This window comes from Mytilus edulis, chromosome 9, assembly GCF_963676685.1.
Source record: "Mytilus edulis chromosome 9, xbMytEdul2.2, whole genome shotgun sequence".
NCBI lineage: Eukaryota > Metazoa > Mollusca > Bivalvia > Mytilida > Mytilidae > Mytilus > Mytilus edulis.
This window is the reverse complement of record NC_092352.1, coordinates 55,467,869-55,484,830: the sequence shown is the minus strand read 5'-3', so window position 1 is coordinate 55,484,830 and position 16,962 is coordinate 55,467,869. Positions and strand designations below refer to the sequence as shown.

At 33.7% G+C, this 16,962-nt stretch overlaps 2 protein-coding genes across 3 annotated transcripts in view; one reads left to right on the top strand and one right to left on the bottom strand.

The window, feature by feature from the left end:
* Nucleotides 1-16,962, bottom strand: part of LOC139489785 (uncharacterized) — a 324,072-nt gene that overhangs the window by 80,660 nt on the left and 226,450 nt on the right. The window lies entirely within an intron of this gene.
* Nucleotides 1-16,962, top strand: part of LOC139489788 (uncharacterized) — a 38,109-nt gene that overhangs the window by 11,814 nt on the left and 9,333 nt on the right. The window contains exons 3-5 of the mRNA XM_071276628.1: nucleotides 14,940-15,155; nucleotides 15,526-15,635; nucleotides 16,173-16,275. Of these exons, the coding sequence (XP_071132729.1) occupies nucleotides 14,940-15,155; nucleotides 15,526-15,635; nucleotides 16,173-16,275 (429 nt within the window). The remainder of the gene's footprint in view (nucleotides 1-14,939; nucleotides 15,156-15,525; nucleotides 15,636-16,172; nucleotides 16,276-16,962) is intronic.

The window sequence follows — 16,962 nt, the reverse complement described above, 5'->3', positions numbered from 1 at the left end:
AAAACGGGATCCATCGGGATCCCAATGCAATCCCGGTGAAATTGTCGGGATAACCCGGGATAAGCATCTTGAGGCGGGATCCCATTCGGGATAAATATCTGAAACTGGGATCCCATTCGGGATAACTGTCTGAAGCCGGGATTCCAGTCAAGATGAAACGGGATAAATATCGGACACTGGGATCCCAATCGGGGTAACTGTCTGAAGCTGGGTTCCCAATCGGAACTGTTTAAAGCCGGGATCCCAATCGGGATGACTGTCTGAAGCTGGGATCCCAGTCTAGTTAAAACGGGAAATTGTATGAACCATATATTATGTTGTTGAAAATATGTAAGTGTTTCTGTGGTCGGGTTGTTGTCTCTTTGACACATTCCCCACTTCCATTTTCAATTTTATTTTTATATGTCTCTGATAACATCAAGTACAGGTTATTGGTGTTAATTAACAATGCGTATGACACCAAAGCTGTCAGTTGAAGCCAATCACATTTAAGTGTCACTTAATATTCAGTTTGACAGATATTAATAAGTCAGAAAAATGCCGAGATTTTCGCGATAAAAATGGCAGGGCGTCCGAGAAATGTCAACGAGTGTTTTGCCAGAAAAGCTTGAGCGTTTCTGTTGTTCCCCAAGTTCCCATAAGTGCGTTTCTATTAGTTGTCGTCCGTCATCAATGATAAGATAATGATCGACATCGTAAAACTTTGATTTCTCAACTTATGTAAACTGTAAAAAATCATAACCACGTGCTTTGTTTTCAACTGTACTGCCGCGGGACAGTTCGACCCTACAAAATACTGACTACTGTCCTAAATAATGCGGCCACTATCTTATCCGCATGCACCATGTGCCGATTAATAAAGTATAATTTTCTTATATTTAGTAAAAACTGGCCAGTAATTAATACTTTTATGCGATACCCTTAATTTATTTATAATACCGTTACGGAGACAGATCAACTTGGCCGATATAATTTGGGGCGAGATTGTCACGTCGACGTTTGTGTACTGGTAAAAACGTCATCAAAATTTGTTTACGCTGAATTATGGACAGGACGAAGATGAAGATGTTTTCAGATAAGTGCATTAATAATTTAATTTAACATGTGTATATGTGCATATAATGATTATAAAAATAATTCATTGAGGAACTAGGATTTGTATGGTTTTTATCTGAGCAAATCAACATCAGAAAGTCTGAAAGGTGCATAAACTGAAAATATATTTATTTTTAACATATACAATGAATAAACTTGTTAACTTGTCACATAACAGGCATAAATAGTAGGTATGTCAAAATTTAATTCAGTTGTGTGTATGTTTATTTGGTGAAAATAATAAGTCGCTATAGTTATTTATCGTCAGGGGATAAAAAAGGGGGAAGGTAATTAATTTGCCAAAAAATTAAAATAACCTTCCAAGACTTCATAATTATTTGGACTAGCTTCCAATCTACTGTATTCTATAAACATTAAACATGCAATAATATTTCTATTGAATTTGTTGCTTCAAAACGTATTGAACAAATGATTCTTTGTGGATTTTTTTGATACTTTAGGAAATATACTGATCTTTTTAAATGGAGCTTCCAACGAAACAGATTGCATGCAGATATTCCAGTTACCATAATTTACTCAGCAATTCTAGTTGGAAGTGTAGAGACAGCAAATTGATTAACAGAAAGGAAAACATGACATGCATCCTTTTGCATAAATAACCCAGGATTCCCAGTGGCAGTGCAATTTAAATTGGTGCATGTATATCCTGCTGGTATTTATTTTTGGGATCCCGCTTCTTTTTCCGGGAATCCCAGTATATTTCCACTGGGATTTACATCGGGATCCCGCTTCTTTTACGGGAATCCCGAAATTTATCCCAATACATTTACATCGGGATCCCGCTTATTTAGCGGGAATCCCGAAATTTTATCCCAGTGGGATCCCAATCAAAATCCCACAATATCCCAGTGGGATCCCACCTAATTCCACCGGGATAAAATTTCGGGAATCCCGGACTTTTGGCGGGATTCCCGAAATTTTATCCCGGTGGAATTAGGTGGGATCCCACTTGGAATCCCATCAAAATTCCAGCCGGGATTCCAGTGGAATTCCAGATTTATTTTCTCTTGGGAGGTAGATGTGATATCCCAAATCTTCACAAAAATTTCAAGGTTAAAAAGATAGAAAAATTTTGTATTTGTCAAGGAGTGCATAGATTTTATCAAATTTTAAGACGGAATAATGTTTTAAAAGAATTATAAGGAAATATTTATATTAAAAATGAGCTTTATACTGTGAGCCCTTTCAGCTCTTTTTTGAAATATCTTTTTCTTCGAAGATATGCTGTGTAATTTGAAGTTGTACTTGAAAAATTCTATTGATCTGACTTTTTTGTACATTGGTATAGTTATATGATGACTTACAGGTTGAGTTTAGGTTTCATTCATGTACAGTGGGAGATCTTCTCCAAAGGGAGGGGGGTTCGTTCATGTACATGCATACCTTTATATCAGTTCAAGCAGCTTTCTTTAAAAAGATGTTAGCATATATTTCCTAATTCAATGCTATTCAAGCAAATAACAGATATAATAGCATATGACATTTACTGAGTCTTTAGATTTGCACTTGATCTCATTTATAGTTTATTCAAAATTTTAAAACCATATTCAAACAATGAAGCAATTAGAATATATTATACAAATAATTAGGCATTAAGAGTGAGGAAGAATAACTTTTTTTATAGCTCAAATATGTTTGAAGAGTCAATTGAGGAATCCAGGATTGAGAGTCACTTGGTGATAGACAAAAATGAAAATAAAAAAATAAAACAATTAAACATATAAACTAGTATCTCAATTGTTTGTAAAACAATTGAAAGGTCTTTCCTGTAAAAGTGATGTTTTCGTATTGTACTTTGTACGACCTTTCGTTTGATATACGACAAGCACACCTTCTGAAACATTTCGCTTTTTACACTTAATGACCTCATACGTCTACATTTTTGAGATCGGAATTATGATATATGGAACAGAGTAGATGAGCTTTCGTTTGATATGCGACAACACCATGTTCTTGAAATATTTGCACTTAATAACCCTATCCAACAAATTTTTGGAGGTCGGGAATTTGATATTTTAAATGTACACATCATGACCTTTCATTTGATATACAACAACCCTACCTTAAAAGAACATTTATTTTTTGCACTCAATGACCCCATCCAACCCATTTTTGGGAGACGTCAATTTGAAATTTGAAATGTACGCTTTATGTTCTTTCATTTGATATGCGACAACCTTACCATCTGAGAAATTTGAATGTTTGCACTAAATGACCCCACCCGTCCCCCTGGGATGAAAAGGGGGTTTAAAATTTTCATTTTTAAGTAGAGTTTATTAAGACCTTCAATTTGATATATCAGATGACCCCATTTGACAAAGTGCAAATAATGATGCAATATCAATTATATAAATAGAAGTTATGAAACTTACAAAGTCAATGCAAAACTTGAAAATTTCAAATTGATTTTTTGGTGTTTTTTTCCATGGAATGTTTTTGGTATTTGGTCAAACATATAACTATGTCAACCTCTTCAATTTCTAAAACATTTTAAGTGGTAAGCCTTTGATAATTCAGAAATACATGCCTCCGCTCGAAAAACTTCAAACTGCATTATCTCTAAAACGACAATAGATATCTCAAATCTGTTAAATGATAAATGATCTACAGTTGAAGGACAACATTATAGAAAAAGAATTTGGACAATTTCAAAGTTCACCAAGGTCACAATTAATCATCAAATATATGATGCAATACAAAACTTGAGAACCGGAAGTCGTAGAGACATGGGACTATCACCATTCAACTCAGGACCACTTGACCTTTCAAATATTACAAGGTCAAGGTCATAGTAAAATATGAAGGTCAAGGTGAAATTTCATCATGACCTGACATTGACCTCAAATTGAAGGTCTTGAACTACTGATCATCTTTGCAGTTTATAGTAGGTTGATATCTGTTACCTTTAAAAAGATATACACACAATACTATACTTTTAAGAATCATCCCGTCGTAACTTTTGAACAGACAGTCGGACTCTTTTGAGGTCAGAGTATAAAATGTAGAGCTCGTTGAGAGGAACATTTTATACGCTGTAAGTATGCAGCAAACTCTTATCGTTTTCTTAATATGAAAGCTTGAAATTGCAGCGTAATTTTTTTTTTTGCACTCAGTGACCTTTGACCTTGGGTGCAAATTAAAGGTCACATGAACTTAAGATTATTGGTGTAGGTCCCAAGTCTTTACGACTTCCGGTTCTCGAGATACAATTTTTCAACAATTGTTTATATTTTTCAAGGGAAATAACTCCTTATAAGGGTTAAAAACAAAATGATTGTATATGTTAATTAACATTGCCATGTGGTCCTGTACATGTTGCCGTTTTCAAATCGATTCTATCTTGAATACTTTTTGAGAAAAATTTAAAAGAAAGAAATTGCTTCAAGGGGACATAACTCTTATAGGGAATGATGAAATCCTTAGCAGCCTCATATGGTAACACATCATGATGAAATCTAACTTTTGTCCAAATAAGGTCATGATATCTTCAAAAACAACGAGGGGGGGCCATGTCGAAAAAAACCAATAAAAGGGAGAGAACTTCTAAAGGGGATGATGAAATCCTACACAGCCTCATCTGGTAATACTTCATGATGAGGTCTACCGATGGTCCATATTTGGTCTTGATAACTTCAATAGAAACAAGGAGAGGCCATGTTAAACAAATGCTGGATGAAAAAAAAAAAAAAACAGGAGAAAAAATATACAACAACCCTACCTTAAAAGAACATTTATTTTTTGCACTCAACGACCCCATCCAACCTAGTTTTGGGAGACGTCAATTTGAAATTTGAAATGTACGCTTTATGTTCTTTCATTTGATATGCGACAACCTTACCATCTGAGAAATTTGAATGTTTGCACTAAATGACCCCACCCGTCCCCCTGGGATGAAAAGGGGGTTTAAAATTTTCATTTTTAAGTAGAGTTTGTTAAGACCTTCAATTTGATATATCAGATGACCCCATTTGACAAAGTGCAAATAATGATGCAATATCAACTATATAAATAGAAGTTATGAAACTTACAAAGTCAATGCAAAACTTGAAAATTTCAAATTGATTTTTTTTGGTGTTTTTTTCAATGGAATGTTTTTGGTATTTAGTCAAACATATAACTATGTTAACCTCTTCAATTTCTAAAACATTTTAAGTGGTAAGCTCTTGATGATTCAGAAATACATGCCTCCGCTCGCAAAACTTCAAACTGCATTATCTCTAAAACGACAATAGATATCTCAAATCTGTTAAATGATAAATGATTTACAGTTGAAGGACAACATTATAGAAAAAGAATTTGGACAATTTCAAAGTTCACCAAGGTCACAATTAATCATCAAATATATGATGCAATACAAAACTTGAGAACCGGAAGTCGTACAGACATGGGACTATCACCATTCAACTCAGGACCACTTGACCTTTCAAATATCACAAGGTCAAAGTCATAGTATAATGTGAAGGTCAAGGTGAAATTTCATCATGACCTGACATTGACCTCAAATTGAAGGTCTTGAACTACTGATCATCTTTGCAGTTTATAGTAGGTTGATATCTGTTACCTTTAAAAAGATATACACACAATACTATACTTTTAAGAATCATCCCGTCGTAACTTTTGAACAGACAGTCGGACTCTTTTGAGCTCAGAGTATAAAATTTAGAGCTCGTCGAGAGGAACATTTTATACGCTGTAAGTATGCAGAAAACTCTTATCGTTTTCTTAATATGAAAGCTTGAAATTGCAGCGTAATTTTTTTTTTGCACTCGGTGACCTTTGACCTTGGGTGCAAATTAAAGGTCACATGAATTTAAGATTATTGGTGTAGGTCCCAAGTCTTTACGACTTCCGGTTCTCGAGATACAATTTTTCAACAATTGTTTATATTTTTCAAGGGAAATAACTCCTTATAAGGGTTAAAAACAAAATGATTGTATATGTTAATTAACATTGCCATGTGGTCCTGTACATGTTGCCGTTTTCAAATCGATTCTATCTTGAATACTTTTTGAGAAAAATTTAAAAGAAAGAAATTGCTTCAAGGGGACATAACTCTTATAGGGAATGATGAAATCCTTAGCAGCCTCATATGGTAACACATCATGATGAAATCTAACTTTTGTCCAAATAAGGTCATGATATCTTCAAAAACAACGAGGGGGGGCCATGTCGAAAAAAACCAATAAAAGGGAGAGAACTTCTAAAGGGGATGATGAAATCCTACACAGCCTCATCTGGTAATACTTCATGATGAGGTCTACCGATGGTCCATATTTGGTCTTGATAACTTCAATAGAAACAAGGAGAGGCCATGTTAAACAAATGCTGGATGAAAAAAAAAAAAAAACAGGAGAAAAAATATACAACAACCCTACCTTAAAAGAACATTTATTTTTTGCACTCAACGACCCCATCCAACCTAGTTTTGGGAGACGTCAATTTGAAATTTGAAATGTACGCTTTATGTTCTTTCATTTGATATGCGACAACCTTACCATCTGAGAAATTTGAATGTTTGCACTAAATGACCCCACCCGTCCCCCTGGGATGAAAAGGGGGTTTAAAATTTTCATTTTTAAGTAGAGTTTGTTAAGACCTTCAATTTGATATATCAGATGACCCCATTTGACAAAGTGCAAATAATGATGCAATATCAACTATATAAATAGAAGTTATGAAACTTACAAAGTCAATGCAAAACTTGAAAATTTCAAATTGATTTTTTTTGGTGTCTTTTTCAATGGAATGTTTTTGGTATTTAGTCAAACATATAACTATGTTAACCTCTTCAATTTCTAAAACATTTTAAGTGGTAAGCTCTTGATGATTCAGAAATACATGCCTCCGCTCGCAAAACTTCAAACTGCATTATCTCTAAAACGACAATAGATATCTCAAATCTGTTAAATGATAAATGATTAACAGTTGAAGGACAACATTATAGAAAAAGAATTTGGACAATTTCAAAGTTCACCAAGGTCACAATTAATCATCAAATATATGATGCAATACAAAACTTGAGAACCGGAAGTCGTACAGACATGGGACTATCACCATTCAACTCAGGACCACTTGACCTTTCAAATATCATAAGGTCAAAGTCATAGTATAATGTGAAGGTCAAGGTGAAATTTCATCATGACCTGACATTGACCTCAAATTGAAGGTCTTGAACTACTGATCATCTTTGCAGTTTATAGTAGGTTGATATCTGTTACCTTTAAAAAGATATACACACAATACTATACTTTTAAGAATCATCCCGTCGTAACTTTTGAACAGACAGTCGGACTCTTTTGAGCTCAGAGTATAAAATTTAGAGCTCGTCGAGAGGAACATTTTATACGCTGTAAGTATGCAGCAAACTCTTATCGTTTTCTTAATATGAAAGCTTGAAATTGCAGCGTAATTTTTTTTTTGCACTCGGTGACCTTTGACCTTGGGTGCAAATTAAAGGTCACATGAATTTAAGATTATTGGTGTAGGTCCCAAGTCTTTACGACTTCCGGTTCTCGAGATACAATTTTTCAAAAATTGTGTATATTTTTTCAAGGGAAATAACTCCTTATAAGGGTTAACAACAAAATGATTGTATATGTTCATTATCATTGCCATCTGGTCTTGTACATGTTGCCGTTTTCAAATCGATTCTATCTTGAATACTTTTTGAGAAAAATGTAAAAGAATGAAATTGCTTCAAGGGGACGTAACTCTCATAGAGAATGATGAAATCCTTAGCAGCCTCATATGGTAACACATCATGATGAGATCTAACTTTTGTCCAAATAAGGTCATGATATCTTTAAAAACAACGAGGGGGGCCATATCGAAAAAAACCCAATAAAAGGGAGATAACTTCTAAAGGGGATGATGAAATCCTACACAGCCTCATCTGGTAATACTTCATGATGAGGTCTACCGATGGTCCATATTTGGTCTTGATAACTCCAATAGAAACGAGGGGAGGCCATGTCAAACAAATGCTGGATGAAAAAAAAAAAAAAAAAAAAAACAGGAGAAAAACAATAAGGTCTTTCCTCGCGGAGAGGAAAGACCTTAAATATCAATATCCTGTTTAGAAAGTATTGCAATTGATTGCTTATTTAACTGTTGTAATTTTCATACCCCACTTAGGGGCATTATGTTTTTTTAGACTGTGTGTCCATTGGTTCATTCGTTCATTTGTCTGTCCCACTTCAGGTTAAAGTAGTTTCTGATGAAGATCATAACATCCAATCAACTTGAAACTTAGTACACATGTTCCCAATGATATGTTCTTTGTAATTTTAATGCCAAATTAAAGTTTTGACCCCAATTTCATGGTCAACTAAACATAGAAAATAATAGCCAAGTGAGACATATGTGTACTTGGGACACATTTTGGTTTAATGCCCCATTTATGGGCATTATGTTTTCTGGTCTGTGGGTCCATTCTTTCATCTGTTCGTTCTCCGTCTGTTTGTCCCGCATCAGGTTTAAGTTTTTGGTTGAGGTAGTTTTTGATGAATTTGAAGTCCAATCAACTTGAAACTTAGTATACATGTTCCTTATGATATAACCTTTCTAATTATAATGCCAAATTAGAATCCTGACCCCAATTTAATGGTCCACGGAACATAGAAAATGATAGTGCAATAAGGGCATCTGTGTACTATGGCCACATTCTTGTTTTTTAGCTCACCTGGCACGAAGGGCCAAGTGAGCTTTTCCCATCACTTTGCGTCCGGCGTCATCCGGCGTCCGGCGTCGTTGTTAACTTTTACAAAAATCTTCTCCTCTTAAACTACTGGGCCAAATTTAACCAAACTTGGCCACAAACATCATTGGGGTATTTAGTTTTAAAAATGTGTCCGATGACCTGGTCAACCAACCAAGATGGCCGCCATGGCTAAAAATAGAACATTGGGGTAAAATGCAGTTTTTGGCTTATAACTCAAAAACCAAAGCATTTAGAGCAAATCTGACAGGGGTAAAATTGTTCATCAGGTAAGTTTTTATCTGCCCTGAAATTTTCAGATGAATCAGACAACCCGTTGTTGGGTTGCTGCCCCTGAATTGGTAATTTTAAGGAAATTTTGCTGTTTTTTGTTATTATTTTGAATATTATTATAAATAGAGATAAACTGTAAACAACAATATTGTTCAGCAAAGTTAGATCTACAAATAAGTCAACCTGTCCGAAATGGTCAGTTGACCCCTTAAGGAGTTATTGCCCTTTATAGTCAATTATTAACCATTTTTAGCTCACCTGACCTGAAAGGTCAAGTGAGCTTTTCTCATCACTTGGCGTCTGTCGTCCGTCGTTCTTAAACTTTTACAAAAATCTTCTCCTCTGAAACTACTGGGCCAAATTTAACCAAACTTGGACACAATCATCCTTGGGGTATCTAGTTTAAAAAATGTGTCCGGTGACCTGGCCATCCAACCAAGATGGCCGCCATGGCTAAAAATAGAACACAGGGGTAAAATGTATATTTTGGCTAATATCTTTGAAACCAAAACATTTAGAGCAAATCTGACATAGGGTAAAATTGTTAATCAGGTCAAGATCTATCTGCTCTAGAATTTTCAGATAAATCGGACAACCCGTTGTTAGGTTGCTGCCCCTGAATTGGTTATTTTAAGGAAATTTTGCAGTTTTTATACGACCGCAAAATTTGAAAAAAATTTCGTCGTATATTGCTATCACGTTGGCGTCGGCGTCGTCGTCCGGCGTCCGAATACTTTTAGTTTTCGCACTCTAACTTTAGTAAAAGTGAATGGAAATCTATGAAATTTTAACACAAGGTTTATGACCACAAAAGGAAGGTTGGTATTGATTTTGGGAGTTTTGGTCCCAACATTTTAGGAATTAGGGGCCAAAAAGGGCCCAAATAAGCATTTTCTTGGTTTTCGCACTATAACTTTAGTTTAAGTTAATAGAAATCTATGAAATTTTGACACAAGGTTTATGACCACAAAAGAACGGTTGGGATTGATTTTGGGAGTTTAGGTTACAACAGTTTAGGAATTAGGGGCCAAAAAAGGGCCCAAATAAGCATTATTCTTGGTTTTCGCACAATAACTTTAGTTTAAGTAAATAGAAATCAATGAAATTTAAACACAATGTTAATGACTACAAAAGGAAGGTTGGTATTGATTTTGGGAGTTAAGGTCCCAACAGTTTAGGAATTAGGGGCCAAAAAGGGACCCAAATAAGCATTTTTCTTGGTTTTCGCACCATAACGTTAGTATAAGTAAATAGAAATCTATGAAATTTAAACACAAGGTTTATGACCATAAAAGGAAGGTTGGTATTGATTTTGGGAGTTTTGGTCCCAACAGAATAAGGGGCCCAAAGGGTCCAAAATTAAACTTTGTTTGATTTCATCAAAATTGAATAATTGGGGTTCTTTGATATGCCGAATCTAACTGTCATGACTGTGTATGTAGATTCTTAACTTTTGGTCCCGTTTTCAAATTGGTCTACATTAAGGTCCAAAGGGTCCAAAATTAAACTTAGTTTGATTTTGACAAAAAATGAATCAGTTAGGTTCTTTGATATGCTGAATCTAAAAATGTACTTAGATTCTTGATTATTGGCCCAGTTTTCAAGTTGGTCCAAATCGGGGTCCAAAATTAAACTTTGTTTGATTTCATCAAAAATTGAATAAATGGGGTTCTTTGATATACCAAATCTAACTGTGTATGTAGATTCTTCATTTTTGGTCCTGTTTTCAAATTGGTCTACACTAAAGTCCAAAGGGTCCAAAATTAAACTTAGTCTGATTTTAACAAAAATTGAAATCTTGGGGTTCTTTGATATGCTGAATCCAAAAATGTACTAAGATTTTTTATTATGGGCCCAGTTTTCAAGTTGGTCCAAATCAGGATCTAAAATTATTATATTAAGTATTGTGCAATAGCAAGTCTTTTCAGTTGCACAGTATTGCGCAATGGCAAGAAATATCTAATTGCACAATATTGTGAAATAGCAAATTTTTTTTTAATTAGAGTTATCTTTCTTTGTCCAGAATAGTAAGCAAGAAATATCTAATTGCAAAATATTGTGCAATAGCAAGATTTTTTTTTAATTGGAGTTATCTTTCTTTGTCCAGAATCAACTTAAATCTTTGTTATATACAATATACAATGTATATTCACTTTTTACTACCAACTGATAAATTAAAATAATCTTTACCATTCAGTGATAACAAGCAGTTTTTTTACATCTTAATATTTTATGATGTATTTAAATGAGTAGTTATTGTTGCAAACTCCATTAGAAATTTTAATTGAGATTAGTTTTGGAATAAGGGAAAGGGGGATGTGATTAAAAAAATTGGGATCAATTTTTCTCATTTGAAATTTCATAAATAAAAAAGAAAATTTCTTCAAACATTTTTTTGAGAGGATTAATATTCAACAGCATAGTGAATTGCTCTAAGAGAAAACAAAAATTTTAAGTTCATTAGAACACATTCATTCTGTGTCAGAAACCTATGCTGTGTCAACTATTTAATCACAATCCAAATTTAGAGCTGAATCCAGCTTGAATGTTGTGTCCATACTTGCCCCAACCGTTCAGGGTTCAACCTCTGCGGTCGTATAAAGCTACGCCCTGCGGAGCATCTGGTTGGTTATTATCTTGAAAACTATTATAGATAAAGATAAACTGTAAACAGCAATAATGTTCAGCAAAGTAAAACCTACAAATAAGTCAACATGACCAAAATTGTCAGTCAACCCCTTAAGGAGTTATTGCCCTTTATAGTCAATTTTTAACAAATTTTAGTCAGTTTTTGTAACTTGTACAAAAATCTTCTTCTCTGAAACTACATGGCCAAATTAAACCAAACTTGGAGAAAATTATCATTGTGGTATATAGTTTGAAAAATGTGTCCAATGACACCGCCTTCCAAAAAAAATGTCCGACACGGCTAAAATTAGAACATAGTGGTAAAATGCAGTTTTTGATTTATATCTTTAAAAATAAGACATTTAGGGCAAATCTTTCAAGATTTAAATGTCCATCAGAATAAGATCTATCCCCTTGCAAATTTTCAGATGAATCTGACATCTCGTTATTGGGTTGCTGCCCTAAAATTGGTAATTTTAAGGAAATTTTGCAGTTTTTGGTTATTATCTTGAATACTATTATAGATAGAGATAAACTGTAAAAAGCAATTTTGTTCAGCAAAGTAGGATCTACAAATAAGTCAACATGATAAAAATTGTAAGAGTACCCCTTAAGGAGTTATTGCCCTTTATAGTCAATTTTGAACAAATTTTCGTCATTTTTGTAACTTGTACAAAAATCTTCTTTTCTAAAACTATGGGCCATATTAAACTAAACGTGGCCACAATCATCACTATGGTATCTATTTAAAAAAAGTGTCTAATGACCCCACCTACCAACCAAGATGACCAACATCAGTAAATACAGTAACAGGTGAGCGACACAGGCTCTTGAGAGCCTCTAGTTCTTAAATCTTAGTAATCTTTTACAAAAATCTTCTCCTCTGAAACTTAATAACTGGGCCAAATTAATCCAAACTTGGCCACAATCATCTTTGGGGTATTTAGTTTAAAAACTGTGTGGCATGACCCGGCCAATCAACCAAGATGGCCACTTCGGCTAAAAATAGAACATAGGGGTAAAATTCAGTTTTTGACTTATAACTCAAAAACAAAAGCATTTTGAGCAAATCTGACATGGGGGTTAAACTGTTCATCAGGTCAAGATCTATCCGCCCCGAAAATTTCAGATGAATCTAACAACTCGTTGTTGGGTTGCTGCCCCTGAAATGATCATTTTAAGGAAATTTTGCTGTTTTTGGTTATTATCTTGAATATTATTATAGATAGAGATAAACTGTTTTAACAGCAATAATGTTCAGCAAAGTAAGATTTACAAATAAGTCAACATGACCGAAATGGTCAGTTGACCCCTTTAGGAGTTATTGCCATTTATAGTCAATTTTTAACAATTTTTCATAAATCTTAGTAATCTTTTACAAAAATCTTCTCCTCTGATACTACGTGGCCAAATTAAATCAAACTTGGCCACAATCATCATTTGGGTATCTAGTTTTAAAAATGTGTGGCGTGACCTGGTCAACCAACCAAGATGGCTGCCACGGCTAAAAATAGAACATAGGGGTAAAATTCAGTTTTTGGCTTATAACTCAAAAACCAAAGCATTTAAAGGAAATCTAACATGAAGTAAAATTGTTCATCAGGTCAAAATCTATTTGCCCTGAAATTTTCAGATGAATCGGACATCCTGTTGTTGGGTTGCTGCCCCTGAACTGGCAATTTTAAGGAAATTTTGCTGTTTTTGGTTATTATCTTGAATATTATAATAGATAGAGATAAACTGTAAAAAACAATAAATGTTGGCAAAGTAAGATCTACAAATAAGTCAACATGATCGAAATTGTCAGTTGACACCTTTAGGAGTTATTGCCCTTTATAGTCAAGTTTTAACCATTTTTTTCGCAAATTATAGTAATCTTTTACAAAAATCTTCTCTTCTGAAACTACTGGGCCAAGTTAATTATAGATAGAGATAATTGTAAGCAGCTAGAATGTTCAGTAAAGTAAGATCCGCAAACACATCACCATCACCAAAACACAATTTTGTCATGAATCCATCTGCGTCCTTTGTTTAATATTCACATAGACCAGGGTTGGCAAAAACCTGGGTTTTATGAGTATTGCCCAGCCCAGTGGGAAATACTGGGAAAACCCGGGTTTTACTGGGTTTTAGTGGGTAATACTGGGCAATACTGGGTAATATAAAATATTTGTCTGAATTTTAAGGTGGATTCAGTGATAAACACAAATGCAATACATTTAATAAGATATTTATACCCTATTTTGTTTTTTTAGCATTTGTCAAGATTGGCAAACTGTAAATAGAAAGCAAATAAATCATTTTTTTTCAAATGAGTGTAGCTCCTATTAAGAATTAACAATTACATGTATTAAAGAAACATCACATTTAAAGAATGTATATGTACTGTCACTAATTAATAAGTAATTATTCAGATTAGAACACAGATTTGTTTATGTAACAATAATCAGTCCTTTCAATTTTATAAGTGTTAATGGAATTACCCTGTAGGGTGTTTATTTAGCAATATGAATGAACTGAAACAATACTTGGTAATTAAAAGGTATCTTTAAATGTGCAAATCTTGTATTCTGCCTACATATAAAATTAATAGAGAAGAGAATGAAATTGAATTTTCTAGAAATGACTGTCAATGGTTATCTGTATAAAAAGTATATATTTAGCTGTTATTCTACGAAACTATAACATGTCTTTACTATTTTGTATTAAAATAAGCTTAAAAAATCATATTGCCCAGAAATGCCCACTATTACCCATTTCTGGGAGTATTGCCCAGCCCGGGAAAACCCAGGTTTTCCCGCCCGGGAATTCCCGGGTGGGTAATACTTTGCCAACCCTGACATAGACCAAGGATAGCGACACAGGCTCTTTAGAGCCTCTAGTTATGTTTATCTATACAAATATACCAGATTGATCCTGTACAGATTGTTGTCATCACATTTGTGATCAGATGTACTCTTGTCTATTATGGAACAATGTCTCTTGAAAGTCCAATCAACTTGAAACTTAGTATACATGTTCCTTATGATATAACCTTTCTAATTATAATGCCAAATTAGAACCCTGACCCACATTTGTGATCAGATGTACTCTTGTCTATTATGGAACAATGTGTCTTGAAAAAAAAACCAGTCTCACACAGAAATTTTGTCATTTTAACCTGAAATTTAAACTGCATATTTGAACTTATATTCATCTATTTTAGTGAAAAAGACCAAGAAACAAGAATGTAGACCAAAGGAGGTTAGCAGATTCTCTTCAAAGGTCAAGGATAGAGATCAAATGGAAGTGACCTTGGACAGACCATGGGATTTAGGAACACAAAATGTTGATATAGACCAAGAAGATGTTGCTGAGGCATCTAATTTACAAACAGAAACGCAGACAGCACAGATATTACATCATCCTAAAACCAAGAAGGGTAATTATACATATAAACAGGCTATTATTTCAACTTGGAATTATTTATGTCCAAAGTCAGGAGCCTGCATTTGAGGGATAGTTTCGTCCATTATTTTTCACTTATTAAATCAGGCTGTTAGTTTTCTTGTATTAAACTGATTTAAATAGCTGACTATAGTAAGGGTTTTACTTATTCTATGAATTCTTTTTGTTCAATTTCGGAACACAAAATCATGGACTTTGCAAGTGGCATCATTGTATGATCTTTCAGTACAGTATCTTTAGTATAATTCTAAGATCAATGAATAAAGCAAAATTTGTTACTATTACAGCTTTAAGCTGAGACTTTTATTTTACACAATATATTATATTTATTAATTTTTTTTCAGTAACCATACTTTATAAAAAAAAATCTTTAAATACCGACATGCAGACTACTCACCAAAAGAGATCTAGAAAACGAAAATGTTTGGAAATTGTGGAAAAACCCAGAACAGAGGTTAGTTCTCTATTATGCATACTAGTTTTCTTTTTCAGAAATGTAGAAAGAAAAGCAAAATAACAGTAAAAAATCTTGCCAAATGATGTTAATTGTATTTTTTGGTGCATGACAATACAATTTCAATAAAAAAAAATCAACTCATTTTGACAAATCATTTAAAAAAAAATCCAAAAACAATGGTAACCCATTAAAATTTGAGACTTCTGAGAATCACGAATATTTTGGAGAATCTAAATAAAATTATAATCAATTGATGCTAATGGTTCAGTGATTAAGTAAGCTTACCAAAGATATTACCGTTACCTACACACTCAACGCAATTGGCTGTAACATGTTCAGTTCCAGTCCACTTTACCAAGAAACATTATACTGAGTGCAACAAAGATTTATACCATGATGAATTATTACAATTATTAAAATGCACATGATTATAATCAATTGATAAACAACATTTGGAAAAGATTTCTTTACCAGCCATATCATATATAAAAGAATTAGATCATCTAGTAATCTCATTTATTTTTGATTTAACAGACAGAATCTTCGTTGCCTAAAATCAACAAAACTGGTGCAGATGATCATATTGGTAAAAGGGATATTGTTAAACCTGGTACCAGCAATAAAGAAGATATTACAGGTAACTATGTAAAAGTCTTTAAAGATGACCATGGATTCATTATTATTTGTTGGATACCAATTTTCGTGGATTTCGTGGGTGCAAGAATTGCAAAGGAGTTGGTCCGGTAAGACCCTTTTTTGGCCCCAAAATTTGGCAGTTTACAAAATCGTTAAAATGTAAAGTTTTAGTTATTTATTGGATAGTAAAATGGTGCTGCTGCATAAATATGGGCTGTTTTTGACAATACAATGCACATATATTGAGTACTAGCACCATAAAGTCATGCTAAATTACTCAAATCTTAACAATTCCAGCATTTTACTTAAATTTTAGACGGTTTCCGTGTAAAACGAAAGTGGCCGCATTTGTGTTCATCCAAAATATTGAAATGGAAGTTGTATTTGATGATAATACATAACATATATAAAGGTTGAGGATGAACACGGATTTGGCCACTTTCGTTTTTGACAAAAACCATCTGAAAAGTTACCTTTTTTCGCATATTTGGTAGATTTTTCATATTTGAGCTTGAATCGGACCATTTTTAATGACGAAATAAGTTAAAAACTTTCACATAAATTAATCGAAACATATAAAATAGACACTTAAGTGTTTAAAAAGTGGTCAAAATCTTTCGTCAGATGAAACTGAAATTTGAGGCCAAAATCGGTCCTTACAGGACCTACTCCTTTGATGTATGATTAA